This window comes from Biomphalaria glabrata, chromosome 7, assembly GCF_947242115.1.
Source record: "Biomphalaria glabrata chromosome 7, xgBioGlab47.1, whole genome shotgun sequence".
Classification (NCBI taxonomy): Eukaryota; Metazoa; Mollusca; class Gastropoda; family Planorbidae; genus Biomphalaria; species Biomphalaria glabrata.
Genome location: NC_074717.1, coordinates 8,640,696 through 8,660,431, shown reverse-complemented (window position 1 = coordinate 8,660,431; position 19,736 = coordinate 8,640,696). Strand labels below are relative to the sequence as shown.

The following is a 19,736-nucleotide window of genomic DNA, read 5'->3' as shown; positions in this document are numbered from 1 at the left end:
GCCTCGACCTAATGGCACAAGACAAAGAGTACACAAAGAGACACAAGTAGATCTATATCATACGTCCGGACGTTATGTCTACACCAAGAGTGCTAACACAAGTAGATCTATATCATACGTCCAGACGTTATGTCTACACCAAGAGTGCTAACACAAGTAGATCTAAATCATACGTCCAGACGTTATGTCTACACCAAGAGTGCTAACACAAGTAGATCTATATCATACGTCCAGACGTTATGTCTACACCAAGAGTGCTATCACAAGTAGATCTATATCATACGTCCAGACGTTATGTCTACACCAAGAGTGCTAACACAAGTAGATCTAAATCATACGTCCAGACGTTATGTCTACACCAAGAGTACTTATACAACTGGATGTTTATATAAAGTCATTTATTGACTGCTTTCTCTACACTTTGATGTATATATAAATAAACTTTCCAAATCGTTCATACTATAAAGATGACTCTCTTTCACCGTCTGACTAGCTTAATAAAGACATTTAATTATTTGTAAACTTCTTAGGAAACTCATTCCCATAATATATGTAAGTATAAAAAACAAGATTACTTAGACAGTTTGTGTGGAAACACAAACTCAAAATCGTCCCCCGAAGTGGTCCACCCAGGCAGGTAAAAAGTCAGGTATCAACATTTTCAGAAAGAATATCAGAATGAAATTCTATCAAAAGAAAATGACAGAGAAGAAAGAAGGTTGACAGATCCTGTGTCGTGACACAAAGGTCCAGCAGACCATTGCATAGGTGAAAGTGAAGGTGAAGCTCGATGAGAACCTGCCCTAGCTGATATCACATAATGAGTATCTAATTGATTAAATTGCTTTGTAAAAAGTCAATTTCTTATTCGAATATCTTATTCAAAGTCAAAACCTATTCAAAGGAAAAACAAAATTTCATTTAAAAAAAATCCTTTGGTTTTTATGCGTTGGATCTGTGGGATATTGAAGTTCACGCGATAATATGAAAAACTACTTATTAATTAATGTTTTAAATTATATTCTACTTATATGCATATTTAATAGATTTTTTCTCTTTAAAAAAAAGAAAACATTTCTTTTGTATTGTAAATGTAGTAGTTAGTATGAAAGAACTTACTTAACTTAGCAAAATAAAATCTAAAACCGTTTGCATAAATGTATTTAAAATATTGTAAATAGTCATCTCCCTTACTAAAAAGCCTCCCGTGTTAGTTACTAGTGTTAATAGTGAATATTTGTAAAAGTGGTGTATTTTTACGAAAAAAAATGCTTGCATAGTTGATTTAAAAAAATAATTTTTTCGTTTCCAGAAAAGAAAAATGTAGGTCTAAAATATCATCATGTCGGATTTTCAATATCTTTTCTAGTTTACGAGATCAAAGCGGGACGGATGGACGGACGGACAAACAGACCACTCAAAACTAATAGCGTCAATTCCTCTTTCGTGGGCCGCTAAATAAGTGCTTTTTCAGCGAGTGAGGGTTTGAGTTTAACACACCCGTAATTAATTAAATCTACTTTTACAGAAACGATTTGTTAAATTTTTTTTTTTTACTAAATTCTTTTCTTTATGATGCAGTAACCTTTTTAATAGTTAAAAAAAAAATCTCGTGGTTCAATTAGATGGATGGGTGGTCGGGGGTATACAAAATAGACTCAGCACCCTTCACTCCCCTACCCAACACTTTATACCCTCCTCTTGCGATTCCAGCGCCGCTTGTTAACCCAGAACTTCCGTTTTCAACATTGCACTTACCGCAATTCTCCTGCTACCTTGCACTTTCCAACCTGTCATGGCACTTTCCAACCTTACATTGCACTTTCCAACCTTACCGTGCACTTTTCCAACTTACCTTGCACTTTCCAAACTTGCCTTGCACTTACTACTCTTAAATTGCTACCTTGCAGTTTCTACAATTCAGTTGCTACATCTAAATTCTTCCCAATCTAGCTACACCCAAACCTCCTCTTGTTACATTGCACATTGAGACCTCTTTTTATTAACTTGTCACATCTAAACCTCCTTTTCTTACTTGTCACATCCAAACCTCCTTTTCTTACTTGTCACATCTAAACCTCTTTTTCTTACTTGTCACATCCAAACCTCCTTTCTTACTTGTCACATCCAAACCTCTTTTTCTTACTTGTCACATCTAAACCTCCTTTTTGTTACTTGTCACATCTAAACCTCCTTTTTTTACTTGTCACATCCAAACCTCCTTTTGATACCTTGCACAAACCTTGTTCTGTTTCCGTGCTTCAAACCTCCTCTGGTTATCTTAAGCTTCCAAACCTCATTTTGCTATCTACACATAAATTGCTACCTTTCGCTTGCAAACCTCCCTATTCTACCCACCCTATCACTGCTACTATACGCTTCTAAACCTAATTTTGCTATCTATCCTTTAATTGCTGCCCCTTACTTTTTGCACTTCAAAACTCCTCTGGCTACCTTGCACCTTCTAATCTTCTCTTGCTACCTTGCAACCATGTAAATACTGGGAATCGATAAACTAACTAAAAAGCAAGAGATTAAACTTACATAATGATACATCCTGTTTTTAGTTCAGTTTAAATAATATAATAACATTGATAACAATGTTAATAATATTTAATAATTCTCTAAAATGTAGGTGGCTTTTTAATAAAGAATATGTCTTTAGGTATGCTAGTTTTATGTACTGGTTCATGTAGATTGGGGTCTTTGGATATGATGTAACCATAGGCGTCCATAAAGTCCAGGATCTGCTCAGAAGCCTGAATTTCTCGATCGAGCCACTCCATCTGGACAACTTGAATATCGACCTCACTGAAAAAGATCGTAGCGCACTGCAAGGCTTGGTGTTCTGTGTTTTCAATGTCCATTTTGACGTAGGCCTTGGAGCCTGCAAGAATGGGCGTCAGGTCATCCAAACAAATTGTTTGGACGCTGGATTGGTTTAAATGGATTTTCGAAGTGTGAGAATCGTTTACCCTTGTTCCTCCGATATTTCCCCTGCAAAAAAAAAAGTTTTTTTTTTCATCTGCCGTTTTCAATATTTGGTCTGAATGTAAAACATACGTAACAGTATTGGTGACTTAGAGTGGTATTGTGAAAACTGAATCTAGTGACAAATTCCCGAAAATGCTACCTACTTCCACGTGAGGGCCTATTATATCTTTACAACATCAACTACAAATTTCTAGGAAAATCGTTAGAGCCGTTTTCAGGAACCGTGTCCACCCACCCAGAAGTTTTTGCCCACCCACCCAGTGCTAGAGGAGAATCATCTCTACCTCCCCTCCTCTGTATTTTGTCATATCTATATTAAATAATGACTGTTAACCCGGAGTCACTTATTCCACACATTCTCATGATTGTAATTTTTTCCCCGTTTTTTCAGCTTTTCTTTTGTATCATAAAAAAGCAGTCAGAATCGTTATAGTTGATAATTTTTGATAACGTCACCGATAGCCCATGGCATAAGGATAAAATATAAGTTAAAAGTTTTCATTATGTTCAACATTAAGGTCGCTATCAAAGAGTGCCTAGTTTTCCGCCTTGTCAAAAAGTGTCTAATTATCCGGTGCCTAAATTTCCGGGTGCCTAAATTTCCGGGTGCCTAATTTTTTTCTGGGTGCCTATTTTTCCCGGGTGCCTAAATATCTTGATGCCTAAATATCCGGTGCCTAAATATCCCGTGCCTAAATTTCCTAGATTCGAGTCCACCCAGCTCTGACATTAGTTGGAGAAAAGTAAAAGCGGTTGGTCGTTGTGCTGGTCACTCGACAACCTCGTTAACCGTAGGCCAAAGAAATAGATGACCTTTACATCATCTGCCTCATAGATCACAAGGTCTGAAAGAAAAATTTACTTTACACGGGCGCACGGTGGCTGAGTGGTTAAGCGCTCGGCTTCCAAACCTTTCGAATCTCGATGAGTTTTAGTTTGAATTTCGAATCTCGATGAAGGCTGGGATTTAAATTTGGGGATTTTGAGATCGCCCCTGAGTGCACCCAACTCTAATGTGTACCTGGCTTTAGTTGGGGAAAGTAAATGCGGTTGGTTATTGTGCTGGCCACATGACACCCTGCTCGTTAACCGTTGGCCATAGAAACAGATGACCTTAACATCATCTGCACCATAGATTGCAAGGTCTGAAAAAGAAACTTTACTTTTTTTTTTTAAATACTATTTGGTGTCAGAAAAATCTGTTTGTTCCTGAACTTTATAATGTAGATTTACATTGACTGTGAAACATGTCTTATCAGATTTGATGCCGAAACAAAAGTATCACACACATTATGACTCTTACTCTAAAAATTGGACTTTTAAACTTCTGTGGTCACTGTAGAGGGCGTTGTTGACTATGGTCACTTTACTGCCGAGTCCACTGATCTGTAGGGCTGTTTGGAGGTGCTGGACATTTCTGGGCATCATCTCCACGGCCAGTACACGATGACCCATGGCGGCAGCAAAGAGGCTGTACTGTCCAATGTTACTGCCCAGATCTACTAGTATCAGGTCTGGATCTGTCTTCGAACCAGGAAAAGAGAATATTAGTGTTGAAGATTTTAATGTTAATGACAAAGAAGAAGTGAAAAAAGAACGTGAGGTATTTCTCCCCTTTACATTGATAAGAGAAATATATTTAATGCTTCAATTTTTAAAGCAACGACATCACTTTAAGTACATCACATTTGTGGTTACGTCAACGTGGACTACACGGGGAAAATTTCGATTTTTCTATACACGATCAGATCAAACCGTGTAGTATGCAAGCAGCCTCAGTCTCCAATGCCTAGAAGCAATTTTAAGATTGGAAAAAATATTAAAAGCTAAATATATACATTTTTCTCAAACACAGTTTCAACTCCAGCCAAATATAAGCAAGGAAAAATTACTAAAATATTCTTTTGTTTTCGATGGAATTTAAGTAAACAATAGAAAAGCAGGACATTTTATTGGAACGAAATGAACGTGTTTCGATTCTCAACTTAGAATACACGTTCTTTAGCTTATAAGATAACACATATAGACATATATAAAGTAGAATGTAAGGCGTATGTATGTATGTATGTATGTATGTATGCATGTATGTATGTATGTATGTATGTATGTATGCATGCATGTATTCATGCATGTATGTATGTATGTATGTATGTATGTATGTATGTATGTATGTATGTATGTATGTATGTATGTATGTATGTATGCATGCATGTATGTATGTATGTATGCATGTATTTATGTATGTATGTATGCATGTATGTATGTATGCATGTATGTATGTATGTATGTATGTATGTATGTATGTATGTATGTATGTGACGATTAGAAATCAAAACCGTTTGAACAATCTTGATAAAACTTGTAGACATATATAATACAAGCTATAAACAAACACTTTACCTCTAGATATCGTTTCATCATAAGGACAAGATGTTCTTCCCACAATACACCATTCTGGGAAAAAGAAAAGATCAAGTAAAGCTGTAAAGTTTCCCCTTTCAGACCTTGTGGTCTAATTCGCACAGTATGTAAAGGTCATATATGTCGGAACGCTTTTTTTTCGGTGAATCTGTCATTCAGAGTGCAGAACTTTTTGAAAAGCGAAGTATTTGAATTAGCAATAAAATTTTGTTAGCCTTAAAATTTAATTAGTCTTAAATAATTAGCCATAAAATCATTTTACTGCACTGTTTGACATAGCACATAGCAAAAAGGAATTCGAATGATTCATCTGGCAACAGACATTTTCCAATATGGCGTCCATTTAACATCATCTGCCCTATAGACCGATATGACATTGCTTTGTCATCTTTGTCTCTCTTGCCGAATGTTATTGCTTAAAGTACGTTGACGGGATCATACAAATCAAAGTGTATAAAAATAGCAGACGACATCAAATTTACATCAGATTTACATTACAACATGCGAAACTTACTTTCAATGCGCCTGAAACATACATGTCGAGTTCTGTTGGGTGCACACAAATTACAACTCCAGCTGTTGGCGAACGAGGCAAAGGGACGCAATCTTTGTCTGGCAAGACAAAACCTTTCGGAGGAGTTGAGGGAACTAGCCTGACGTCCTGATGAAGTGAAACTAGCTTATTTCGCCATATCGTATGTTGGAAGTATGTGGGTGGAGTTCTTGCTTCATTTACTTCGACATCTTGTGGGATAGTGAAATGTTTGTGGCGAGAATCTACTCTTTCTCTTTCTACCTAATGGTTACAAAACAAATAATAATAGGGCAATAATAACCTCATTTACATAACTCCACTATTCATAGATCCTTCTCTTTCAATACACATTAATAACACCATTCCACATTCACACAAATTTCACGTGCCTACGCAGCCCCAGCTGTGACCTACATTTTTTTGCCAAAACTAGCGCAGAAATAACCATTATCATCCCCTGGTCGATTTAGATTCTATTTTCGAGGTCTACGTCTGTCCTCGGCTGTAGATTTTCTTTGGTCTCAAGTGTGTATGCCGCAGCCTTGGTAAGTATCTCATTCTGTAGCCGCCGGTGGCCAGAGGGTCTCTTATAGTTGTACTATATGCAGGGGCGTAACTAGGGATTTGGGGGCCCGGGGGGGATTGACCTCTTTGGGGGCCCCTTGCATTTTGACATTCGACATATGACATGGAATAATGTACGCAAAAATATATAAGCCCCAAATCAAATTGGTTCAGTATATCAGTAAACTTAACAAAAAGTAATCAAGACTATTTTAATGAATAAAAGCTTACTTTATTAGTTAATAATGCACAAGTGACAAATCTCAATTGATATCGCTTCACGTCGTGCATTCTGTGCATCAAAGACATCTATAACATCAACTACATCGATACTTTCTAGTATTTGTGACTTCACTGACATTAAAGCCATAATAAGCCTTTCTTGTGTCATTGTGCTCCTGAGATAGCTTTTGATGAACTTGAGCTTTGAGAATGATCTCTCACATGACGTAATGGAAGTGGCCTGAGTTAGCAGTATTCGGAGGAGGTTGCAAAGTTTGAGCACACGTAATTACCATATGAAGCCTGTTTCCTCAATATGTGATTGTATTACTGGTTTGTTGATGAAAAGTGCTCGTGCATCAATGACATCATACAAACAGGAAAAGTGGCACAGTTTGTCATAAGCGGGTCTTCATCTAACAGGTGTCTTGGTTCAAGAAGAAACCCAAAGGTATCCATTTTCTTTCCAGCCTTTGGAATCTGCCCTTCATCTCCATATGAAATCTGTCCAGCACTTCTGTCGCAACACATTTAAATTGCAGTTCTATTGACAGTCCTACATTAGAACTCAACTTCCCATCAAGTCTTTTCTTTCTTCTATAGCTTTTATATAGCGTTACTTTCATGCTTATAGCATGCTCAGAGCGCTTTGGTCCAATCTAGGAGTTGGTTTTCCGTTCTGCCTTTAGGCGCTCAGTAAACACAACTCTGCCCGAGTCGGGTGTCGAACCTCGAGTCCCCTTCTAGGTAGCCAAGACAAGCCTAGTTCAAGCGCACTTCCCACAGGGATTACAGGGAATCCATAGTATTCACTACCTTCTTTTGCTTTTTTGATGGATTGGGTTTTTGTCAGTTTCTCATCATTTTGCAGAAAGCATGAAAGGGTACTAATTTCTTTAGCAGCTTTCCATATATGCAATCCAGACTTTTGTAGTTTCTTCCGAACTATATTAATTGGGAGCAAGAGCTTTGACCAGAATTCAAGATAGGCAAAAAATTCTTAATTTTCCACTGCAGAAGAAGATTCTGTCCTAATATTATATGGTACTACGTCATTGTTGGTTGTTTATGTTTTGTGCGCAAGCAAAAGGATTCAGAGCATACAAAGGTGGGAAAGATCCATATCTCGTTATGCTCGAGTATAGAAATACTCCGATAAGTGGATTGCCGTATTCACCATCACAACTGGTGACGAGTAGAAGACTCAAGGAATCATTCGAACTGATCCCAAACTATTGAAACCATCGGTAGCTGAAAATGCAAAGACATTACTCAACGAACGACAGATGAAAAGCAAAGTGAAATACAATGCAAAAGCAAGACTACCTAAAGATTATTCTGTCGGAGAGTTCGTCTAGGTCAAACATGGCAGAAAGCAGTTGTCATAAAAAAAATTCAGCACCCAGATCTTACATCCTAAAGACAAACGGAATAACATACAGAAGAAATAAACGCTTTTTAAATAAGAGTTTCGATGAAGACATGTCTGGGTACTATGATACCGATGGAGACAATGAACTGCAAACTGTTGGAACAAACGAAACAGACAGTTATAGACCAACGTCTAGAGAACTTGTTGTGCCAGTCAAGACAACCAGAAGTGGACGAATTGTTAAAGTTCCTAGTAGACAGGGCCGGCCTTAGGCCACTGCAGCCTATGCGGTCTCAGTGGGCCCCGCGCTTTCATAGGACACGCGCTAATTCTAAGTGTACATTATAAAATTAAACCATTATAACGTATATAAAATAACAGGGTTTTCGTGACCTCCTGATTTTCCAAGGCCTCCAGGAAATCTCATGAAAAGGCAAAATATACGATAAAGTCCTGAACTTTTTTTTATTTATTCAAATCTCCTTAAGAATAGACGAAATTGACATTTTGGGGTGCCAATAAATAAAAAGTGGCATTTCGAGCTTTCATTTGATAAAAATGTATTGCAAAGACGAAAGTAGGCCTATTTTCTAATTCAAAAAAAATAATATTGACATTATGCTCATCCCTACCCAGACTAGGCCCCGCGCGATCAGTTTTGCATAGGGCCCCCAAATGGTAGATATCACTCTTAAGAACTTTAAAAGGAAGGGTGTGATAATAACTTCAAAAGGAAGGATGTGCTAATATTATATGATATTACGTTATTGTTTGTTGTTTATGTTTTGTGCGAAAGCAAAAGGATTAGATGGAAATAAAAATAGAGTTTCCATTGGATTGATGAAAGATGAATTGAGGGGTAATAACTCGAGTGTGAAGTTTAATTCTGAAATTATATACGCCAAACCCGAATAATGGACTATTCTTGCACTATTAAGAATAACTTTTGGATCTGTTATACTCGATTCTGTAAATTTTGCTTCAAGGTTAATTAGTGTAGCCATAAAATACTCGCCATTTAGATCTATTATTAGTAAAGTAACAAGATACCTGGAATTCGCTGTATATCATGCAGTTTTATTCGTGGCAACAAAGTTTAAAATGTAAAACTAACTTTAAAAAAAACTTTAATCTCTGTCGGAAAAAATATTTTTAAAATGTCAACAAAGTCAACGTACTGATAGACCTAGATCTAGGTTTAGTCTTTGTGATAAATTTTTAATCCATAAATGTTGAAAAAAAAAGACACCCGTTGACACTATTTGTCAATCAAATATATTAATTTATGTATTTACAAATAAATTTCGGACACCCATTTGGGGGCCCCCCTAGGAGGGGGCCCGGGGGGATTTTAAATTTCTCCCCCCTTCTCCCCCCTTTAGTTACGCCACTGACTATATGTACTATGTACTCGTTTCTAAAATCTCTTTATCTTTTAGGTCTGTTCTATTTGCATAATTATATCATACAATATAAAAATAGAATTTTTGGGAAATATCTACATGCAGTATAAGAGTATACGTATTGTTTTAGATCAGTGTTTCTCAAACGTTTTCATTAACGGAACACTTCGAACATTCTGAGTATTTAGCGGAACATTTTTCTTATTATTTGCAGAGATTGCGTCACGTGGTAGTCTACTAGTTAATTATTCCAGTAGTTCATGGAACAGGTCTCGCCAAACACTAGGGTTTGCGGAACACAGTTTGAGAAACACTGTTTTAGATTATTAGACAAAATATATAGTGATAGAAGTCTATACTATGACAGAACCTTTTAAAATGCTTTAAAAATATTAAATTCTGGGGGGGGGGGGGGGTAGGAGAAATGTCTAGATTGAGTAACAGGGCATTAACCGACGGTTGAGTGTCTGGTTGTGTGGAATGCGCTTCAGACAGTCGTCACTAAGGTCCCGAGTTTAAACTCAGTTGCTGCCATCACCTGCCGTCCTGCAGGAAGTTTTTGGTAGGACGTAAACCTATTCGTTGTTAAGAAATGTTCGAAACTTTTAAAACAAAGGAAGTAATAAAGTGGCACAGCTCTTGGAAACAAAGGTCTTAATTCAAATCCCTGACAAACCTGAGATTTGAGATAAAATGATAATAAAATGATAAAAATGACTTTAAAAAAAAATAAGAATGCTACTTCTATGCATTTCCTTGTTTAGCTATTAATAAATCCTGATTTAAGTTGTAAAAGCAAAGTAAAGTTTTCTTTTCAGGGTGGCACCGTGGGATGCAGGCGATGTTAAGGTCACCTGTTTATGTTGCCTACTGTTATCGAGGGTGTCATGTGGCCACCACAACGACAAACCGCCTTTACCTTTTTTCCAACTAATGTCAGGTACCCATTAGAGCCCAAAGATCCCTTAAGTTGTGGCATGTACATAAGTGTATTTACAAGTCATGTTTCAGTATGAACTACTCACAGCTGCTGACGTCCTCGTAACTCCAAGGTTGTGTACGTCAAAACTCAGTCTTGAAACATACCAGGCCAATGTTGCACATACAAATAGGAAGACGCTTACTAATAACTTATACCTTGAGCAGACCTTCATTTCGTTTTGTGATGCCAAGACTTCAATGCCTGTATCAAGGAACGTAAATTAACATGTGTGGTTACAATGTGACCAAAGATACTTTAAGTAACTCATTTATTCTTATCTTCATCGAATTCAAGAAATGTCCGCCTGGTGGTATAAGCCTCCTCAGCCTTATCAAGCAAGCACTCTAACCACTGTGCTAGAGAAGTGCTTATAAAAATAAAAGGTTTTATAGTTGTCTATTTTTAGTTTAAAACTTTTCTCTCTACATAGTATAAAGGGGACTAATTCAACTTATTTCACCATACTACTTATATCAACATAGCAGTCTAGAACAATTTTTTTCCCTTTGCTCGATATACCAAACAAAATAATTATTTACGAATAGTTAATTAAATTAGTTTTTTTTTTTAAATTGATTCTTGTTTTGTCAGGTAAAGAAATAATTGTGCAAATTTTCAGCTTGATCCGAGGTTGGATGTGGGAGAAAAAAACGTGTATACACTTTTTACCAGATAGCCAGACAGACAGAGTGAGTTGATAATAACTTTGAAAGAAAAACATTAAATCTAATAAACGTGTAAGTCTAGTTTAATGTGTTGAGGATAGTAGGCTCATTCGCAGACAGTTTCTTTAGAGACCTACATCTATACCTTATGATGCTACTTTTAGCAATGTTTAGAAAAGTAGAATTCCAGATCTAGATCTAGTATTAGGAGGATTCCTACCATGTTTACAGACGGTGACATATGTTTACAGACGGTGACATATGTTTACAGACGGTGACATATGTTTACAGACGGTGACCTATGTTTACAGACGGTGACAATGTTGACAGGAAGTCCATATTGATTGTAAACCACAGATCTATATATCTAGGCTGTAAACACTTTAGATATATTTCCGATAAGTAAAAAATGCCTACATCTAAATTCATGTCTTAAATATATCCAGATTGGGTGCTTTCTTGTTTAGTAAGTAGGATTAGAGACACAAACACGCCACAAAAACAAAGTTAGGAGTCTATCGAGCTGTCATCCTCCCCTCCCTGCATTGCTCTATGCCTGAGAAATGTGGACAGTGTACAGAAAACATGCAAAGAAACTGAACCACTTCCACATGACATGTCTGAGAAAAATACTGCATGTCAAATGGCAAGACAAAATACCAGATGCGGGTTTGCAAAGCATCCACACAATCCTGATGCTGTCCAAGCTGCGATGGGCAGGACACGTCAACAGAATGGAAGACTGACGCATCCCTAAACTAGTCTTGTATGGCCAATTATGGGAAGGAAAGCGCTCAGAGGGTGGACAAAAAATGCTTTAGGGACACCCTCAAAGATTCTCTGAAAGCGTTCAGAATAAACCCAGCCACCTGGGAGACAGAGGCACATAACAGAGCATCATGGCGTCGCAATGTCAAAACTGGCGTACAAATTGCTGAGGAAAATAAAACACTGGCAGAAGAAAAACGCCAGAGAAGAAAAGCGAGGCCAATGGCACTAGCTCCAGCTGGAATAACCTGCCCAGTGTACAGCCTAACATTCCGGGCTCACATAGGTCTCACCAGCCACACGAGGAGGCACAAAACCCCAGTGCAAAGCCCTCAGCCCCCTGGATGATAAAAGTGGTCGTCATCGAACCACGATGGATGAACTATATATATAGGTACGCTTAGTAATACGCACCAAGATCTAGATCTCATGCCTTTGTATTTTCTTGTAACCCTTTAAAGGGAACATAAACAATATTCTGTACATAAACACACACATACACACACACACACACACATTTATATATTTAGTGTAGCAAAAGTAATTAACCAATTGCAGAGTAGCCAAGTTTATTTTTAAGGTTTAGGTCTCCTCTCCCTGTTCCCCTAAGACAACATGAAATGTTTATCTCTTTAATCTGTTTTTTTACCAGTAGATGGGATCCAGAAATAAAGTAAAACTACAAGCAATATCCTGAGAAATATGCATCAGTAAACTTAGAGCTAAGTCTTTGTCATGAGAGTTGTAATAGCTGCAATACCAAACTACACACCATCGCATCCTAACAAACGCTATTACAGAAGGCTCGTTTACGTGACCAACCTACGGTGTGTAACGATGAAAAACTCGAATAGGTGACTATTTGAGGTGACAGATTGAGACACTGTCTTTGGAAATAAAATGAATGGCGTCTTTGTTACAGTTAGATATTGTTACACTATCTAGACCAGCGTTTCTCAGCGCGAAGGAAGCCTTTTTATTTTAATTCTTTCTTTATTATTATTATTATTATTTATTAATTATTTTAATTTAATATTTTAATCATGTTGTATTTACATTGTCGCCTTAAATTAAAATTTGATTATTGATCAGGCAAGGGCGATCAGTGCGACAGCAGGCACGAATGCAGCATTTTTACGACATATGGTCAAACTTTGTTAGCTTTGGGGGCGCGGTGGCTGAGTGGCTTTCAAGCGCTTGGTTTCCGAACCTGGGGTCCTGGGTTCGAATGCCAGCGAAGATTGGGATTATAAATTTCGGGATTTTTAGGGCTCCCCTGAGTCCACCTAACTCTAATGGATACCTACATTTAGTTGGAGAAAGTAAAAGCGGTTGGTCGTTATGCTGGCCACATAACACCCTGCTCGTTAACCGTTTGCCAAATAAATAGATGACCTTAACATCATCTGCCTCATAGATCGCAATGTCTATTGTTAACATTATTAGTAATAATTATTATTACTATTGTATAAAATTTCATTTGTTTGAAAACATTTCTAAGAAAAGAGCACAAAAGAAGCAGACAAAGGCACACAAGAACAACGTCCTCTGACACATTGTCACGTCATTGTAAATGTCACTTGTCAGACATTAAATTGTAAAAATCACTTGCCAGTCTTCAAAACTTTATTGAGACTTTCTATTCCCACAGCATGTAACTTCTAAGGCGCACGTATTGTATTGTGTGCAAGGCTTTCAACTAATATTTCTGTAGTATGAAATACATGTATTACTTAGAGCGACGCACTATAGTTGACGGAGTTTGAACGTGACATTTGGTGACGACACGAATAGCAGGGTTAGTTTCATCATCATCACTCCTTTGAGTTCCTCATGTAACATAGGGCCTCGACAAAAACACGCTACTCTCCACGGTCTCTTGCTAGCTTTTTGATGGTGTCCCAGCTCTTCCCGGTCTTCTCTGCTTCTTCAAGTACACTGCGTCGCCATGTTCTTTTTGGTCTTCCTCTGCGTCTTGTTCCCTGGTGGTTCCACTCTAAGGCCTGCCTAGCTCTGTTGCTGGTATCATTTCTAAGGGTGTGACCAATCCATCTCCACTTCCTCTCTAAGATCTACACTTTTATATTTTTATGTCCACTCATCTCCCACAGTTTGGTGTTTTCTACTTTCATACCAGTGTATTTTTAGGATATTTCTCAGGTATCTGTTGATGAAGGTCTGCACTTTTTTTTTTGTTGTGGCTTCAGTTGTTCTCCATGTTTCAGAACCATACAGTAGGACAGCCTTGACATTAGAGTTAAAGTTTCTTAGTTTAGTCTTGTTTGAGATGTAAGGAGATTTCCAGGTTGGTTTTAGCTGTGTAAATGTCTGACGCGCTAGATTTATACGGCGTTTAATGTCTTCATCTGGGGTTAGTTTCATTATGTACTATATTGTACAGTTTGTACTCAGTTGACATTGGGACTTTAAGGCGACATCTTGCTACATAGACTCGACCCATTCTACACATTATTTCTACATTAACATATTGTAATTTTTTCCACGTGTGCTTGCTTAATCATCTCTCACTATACATCAAACACATACAAGACACTCAAACATTTCTTGAGTAATTGTATACATTCACAAGAGACAGACGCACCTATTCAAAAGCAGAACAGTTAAACAGTTATAAATGACTATTATTCGTCCCTACTGATTAGACATCTGGTCTACAAGTTGACGGAACGGGCTTTGTTTTCCAAATTCGATTGCAGGTGTAACTAAGAAAATATGTTTAGGAATTTTATCTTCACGTCGTTAAACTGTTTGATAGGTCAGTGAGGCCCAACCTAGATCGGCCCGCGGGCTATATCAACGAAAAGAAAAAAAAATGAATTGACAACTTTTCTTATAACTTTTCTGCAAGTCCGCTGTGACATCCAACCAGACTATTCTACTTTTCTACTTTTCTACTATTCTACTTTTCTACTATTCTACTTTTCATCCAAGTGTTACATTCAAAGTCTACTTTTGTTTTCTTCGGATCTCCCATTTCACAGACGCACACATAGTACATGGTACATAACCATTGGCGTTTATACCAAAAGACGATCCGAAATTATGCTATGATGCTCTGGGCTACACACAACTCGAGTTGTCCCGTACAAAGCTAGATCAAGGCAGCAGTGGATAATTTTATACGATTTGTTTGGGTAGGCAGCATAACACCATGTCGCGAACCGGATCTGGCCCGCGGGCCGTATTTGGACATAACTAGGTTAGGTTATGGAGCTATCCAACGTTGGTGTTGAGTTCACGCCCAGTTACGTTGTATCGTACAGTAAATTTGGCGGTCTAGATTTAAACAAATTAAGCGCATGAAATGGTGGTTAAAATTTTAAGTCTGCTAACTAAAAAAAAATCCTAAAAAAAAAAAATATTGGAAAAAATGATATAAAAGGTCATGTGTTTCTGTGGCCCTCAGTTAATGAACTAGTCATCTGTTTCTGTGGCCCTCAGTTAACGAACTAGTCATCTGTTTCTGTGGCCCTCAGTTAACGAACTAGTCATCTGTTTCTGTGGCCCTCAGTTAACGAACTAGTCATCTGTTTCTGTGGCCCTCAGTTAACGAACTAGTCATCTGTTTCTGTGGCCCTCAGTTAACGAACTAGTCATGTGTTTCTGTGGCCCTCAGTTAACGAACTAGTCATCTGTTTCTGTGGCCCTCAGTTAACGAACTAGTCATCTGTTTCTGTGGCCCTCAGTTAACGAACTAGTCATCTGTTTCTGTGGCCCTCAGTTAACGAACTAGTCATCTGTTTCTGTGGCCCTCAGTTAACGAACTAGTCATGTGGCCAGCTCAACGACCAAACGCCTTTACTTTTCCCAACCAATGTCAGAGGCGCCCTAAGGATCCCGAAATAAAAAAATTACAGTCTTCACCAAGATTCGAACCCGGGACCCAAAGAAAAAAAAAAAGGTCTATATTACAATTAGAGCAGAGTTTCTCAACTTTTTGGCAAAAAAATCTCAAAAGAATGTGAATACTAATTGCTTTATTTCTCTACTAAAATTCGCACCCCCCCCCCCTTTCCCCAGGATCACTCGTCAATGACTAGATCTAGACCAATTTTGATGAGTTTAAAGCAGTGATGCCCAAAATACGGCCCTCGGGCCAGATTCGGCCCGCGACGTGGTTCTATCTGGCCCGCCGACACATCGGCACAAAGCTTAGACCCCCCTCCTTTTTTTTTCTAAAAAAAAAAAAAAAGATGTTAAAATATATCTTACCTACGTTAGGGCACTCACTCTCTCTCTCTCTGATGGATTGATACTATAACCTTTACATTTGTAAGTTTATGAAATGAGAGAGCCGAAGAAACTACAAGTAAACTCTGATTTTGGAATCTATCAGGAAAAATGAACGGATCTTTACTTTTTTTTTGTGGAACATGCTACTAAGTCATGTTTAGCCAGAATAGTTTATTTGTAAAGAACAACAACAACAAATAAACGTCACTATAATACAATAAGACGGCATTCTTAGTTTCAGCTGCGAATAAAAGTTTGTTAAACTACACCTTGAGATTGGAGGATCGATGGAAATATTTAGCTAAAAGAGACAAGGAAATGAGTCGTTGGTAAAGCTAGTTCAATGTTGTTCACATTTTAAGTAGAGAAATGAAACCCCTTTCCGGCGTTTACAAAATAAAGAATACTTTCAGATATCTCATCTAGATCCATGGGTCCATTTCATTTCGTTTTTTTTGTAACTTTTCGGTCATGCGGCCCGCGACACAAGTGTCGGCAATTAAAATGGCCCGCAAGTCGAATTAGGTTGGGCATCGCTGGTTTAAAGTATCCATTACGAAATTAAACAGTAATTCATACTTACGGGGGCCAAGACAATAACTTGAAAATAGTCAGAAAAACATTTATGACCAGACCTATGTAACGGAACACTTTCCCCTTGTGTTTGATAGAATTGAACACTTGTATGTCATCGAACTGTAGATCTATGTCAGTTAAACTAATCCGGGACAGCTATTTGAAATGTTGTGTACAATAAAGAAAACACCAGGTAATCACCACCTCTACCCCAAATACAAACGAACGCCAGTTCCGCTCTGGTCACGTGACTGGTTGTGGGAATTATACGACTGTCGATGACTTCACCGCGGGATGCCTTAACCGTAATAAAATGTTCGTTTTTTAGCCTTAGCCTGGGTCAAATATCGCATCATGTGTGACTCCAGTAGCACATTAAAAAATCTAAAAACTAAAAACAGATATTTTGTAGCCACATTTTTGTCCCTATGGCCTGTTCCTTCCCCTCCCCAAGTCCTTGAATAGATTATCATCTCATCCACGCAGACGCACACACACATATATATCATCGATTGTATTTTAATTGCTCATCGAGATGGTTCCCCCACCTCTCTCCCTCCTTTCTTCTCCCCCACCACCACATTGTTACCATATCTTTCATGCAACAAAAGGAAAAGGGAGACAATCTGCTTATACATAAGTTACTCCGCTTGTTTCGACTTGCTCCGTCTGTCTGTTTGTCTGTTTGTCTCTCTGGTCGAATCTTCTATACGTGAATTCGCCCTCTTCCCATTCTTTTGGCACAATGGTTCATTGTCGATGATAATATATGAATCAATTAAAAAATTAACCAATTAGTTTATCAATTAGTCGTAATTAAGAAAATTTTAAAGAGCATTTTTTGTTATAAAAAAAAAGGGAGTCTAAACTTTAAAATATCACAATCTCTAAAGAATCTTATAATCTCCTTGAATTATAATTTGATTTTTAACAGAAAAATTAAACCTGGCACCAGACATGCCCTCGAATTGTTTGAAGTGAAAGTGTAGCAATACTTTTATTTCATTTATTAATTTCTACCTGCTTGTATCAACTCACTCCTCTGTCATTCTGGTCAACATCTGGTACACATCAACATTTCTATAATCAAGTTGGAACTTTTCTAAGTTATATATTGTACGACAAAACTTGAACCAATCAAAACATCCATTCATTCATCAATTAGTAAATCGATACTGACTGCATAAACATTATCTCTTGATATTCTTCCCTGGCTGAGCCTGCCCTGTTCAGGAGGGATGACTTGGCTTTCCTCCCAAAATCACATAAGCCAATGGTTGATAACCCTTTCTGCTTTTTTCCTAATACACAAGTTGAGGAATATCGGACGATAGATTTTTTTCGATAAGCCGCCTTATCTTTCTTTAGTAACTGGACAATCGGCCCTTTGAATTTCCCTTGTGTCCAAGTTCGATTGAGCTGGTCGCATAGTTTTCGTTATCTTCTTGGCCTAAGTGCCTTTTTATAATGATATGAAACTAATTATGCTGGAATAGCTTTTTACTTATAGCTAAATACGAAAATCCCTAAAGATAAAACATTGATTTTAACCGCCGTTGAAGTAGTTTTAAAATCTGTTTTACACAGACTTGTAACGCATATTATTAAACGAAGTTCTTTAGGTAACAATGCAATTCAAGGGCACATCGGTGGTATGAGTTGATTCTTTGCAAACAACATATATAGTTTGGGATCAGCAGTGCCGAAGGTTCTGCCAGGGTATAACGCTGTGTAGTGCAAGCTGCCTAAATCAATTAATATATATTAATTGTTTAAACGACTACTTCATAGAACAACAAATTCCTATAAGAAACATAATATCCGTAGCAACGGAGGAAGAACTTGCAAAAAAATAAATTCCAGTGTTTTTGGTGATTCTAGTAATGCATATTAATTCTTTTCATTGGTTTAAATTTAAATTTTATCAACAAAAATATCTCTATAACTTAAAATGTAGCTTTAAATTACTTTCTCACTCTTCGACTCACTACAGTTAGAAGTCTGTTTTAAAGAATGTAGATGAATTTGCAAAAATTAATGTAAGTTAATCAGGAAGTCTACCAAAAACCAGAAAACATGACAAGGGGTCTACGAGACAAAAAAAGTTTGGGAACCACTGCATTAAACAATCTTTTCTTCGTGCTCCAGAAATTTTGGACAGTGAGTCATGTCTTACAATATGACCGAACTAGCTCAGCTTTCGTCTCTTTACGGTATTGGATACATTTTGCTACCTTCTCAGCCAGAGTGTTGACTTGTAACAGTACAAACTCATTTGTATTCTTTTCCTGGTGTCTGATAACCTGCATATTTATGTAACATTTACTCTCAAAGGCTTGAATTCTTCTTTCAGCCTAAGCGTACATTGTCCATCTTTAACAACTATATATGTATAGAGAGACTACTAGTGAAGAATACCACTTTAATTTTACTTGGAAGCTGATGTTGCTCTTTCAGGTTTTCCACAGTTTGCTCAAGGCATCAGACGCAAGCTTTTATTGACGTTTCATCTCTAATTACACCACAGCAACCTATGCGGCCGCTGTGGGTCCCACACTTTCATAGGCTCCGCGCTAATTTCTAGGTGTAAATTATCAAATTAAACCATTATAACTTTTATATAATAACAAGGTTTCCGCGGTCTCCTGATTTTCCAGGGCAAAACATACGAAAAAGTCATGGAATTCTCCTGAAAATATTAAAATCTCTTGATAACTCATAAAATCTCCTGAAATATAGACGAAATAGTCATTTTGGTTTGCCGATCGTACGCGCGATTAATAAAAAATATATTGCAAAGACAAATGTTTTTCTTATACAAAATCATTTTGACGTTATGCTTATCCCTACCAGCGCAATTCATTTCGCATGGGGGCCCCGCTATAGTTAGGGCCCTGTAAACACACTAGCATTACCCACCGGCTTCGTCCGTTGATTTTTTCCTATGACATCTACTGTTTATTTTGCTTTGGACCCCTCC

The 19,736-nt window shown here is 37.6% G+C and overlaps 1 protein-coding gene across 2 annotated transcripts; it reads right to left on the bottom strand.

The window, feature by feature from the left end:
- Positions 1–299: 299 nt before the first annotated feature.
- LOC106067535 (uncharacterized) lies at positions 300–17,222 on the bottom strand. 2 transcript variants are annotated; one of them, XR_008779066.1, is made up of 7 exons: positions 16,764–17,222; positions 10,537–10,694; positions 5,930–6,211; positions 5,395–5,448; positions 4,298–4,518; positions 2,107–2,997; positions 300–2,050 (listed from the first exon to the last, which is right to left on the bottom strand). XR_008779066.1 is itself a non-coding variant. In XM_056036768.1 (6 exons), exons 2-6 carry the CDS (start codon positions 10,663–10,665, stop codon positions 2,625–2,627), a joined length of 1,059 nt encoding a protein of 352 aa, XP_055892743.1. In that variant the 5' UTR covers positions 10,666–10,694; positions 16,764–17,222; the 3' UTR covers positions 300–2,624. The 2 variants fall into 2 exon arrangements, 1 of the variants encoding a protein (XP_055892743.1); XM_056036768.1 differs by having other exon boundaries at positions 300–2,997.
- Between the last annotated feature and the right edge of the window lie 2,514 nt (positions 17,223–19,736).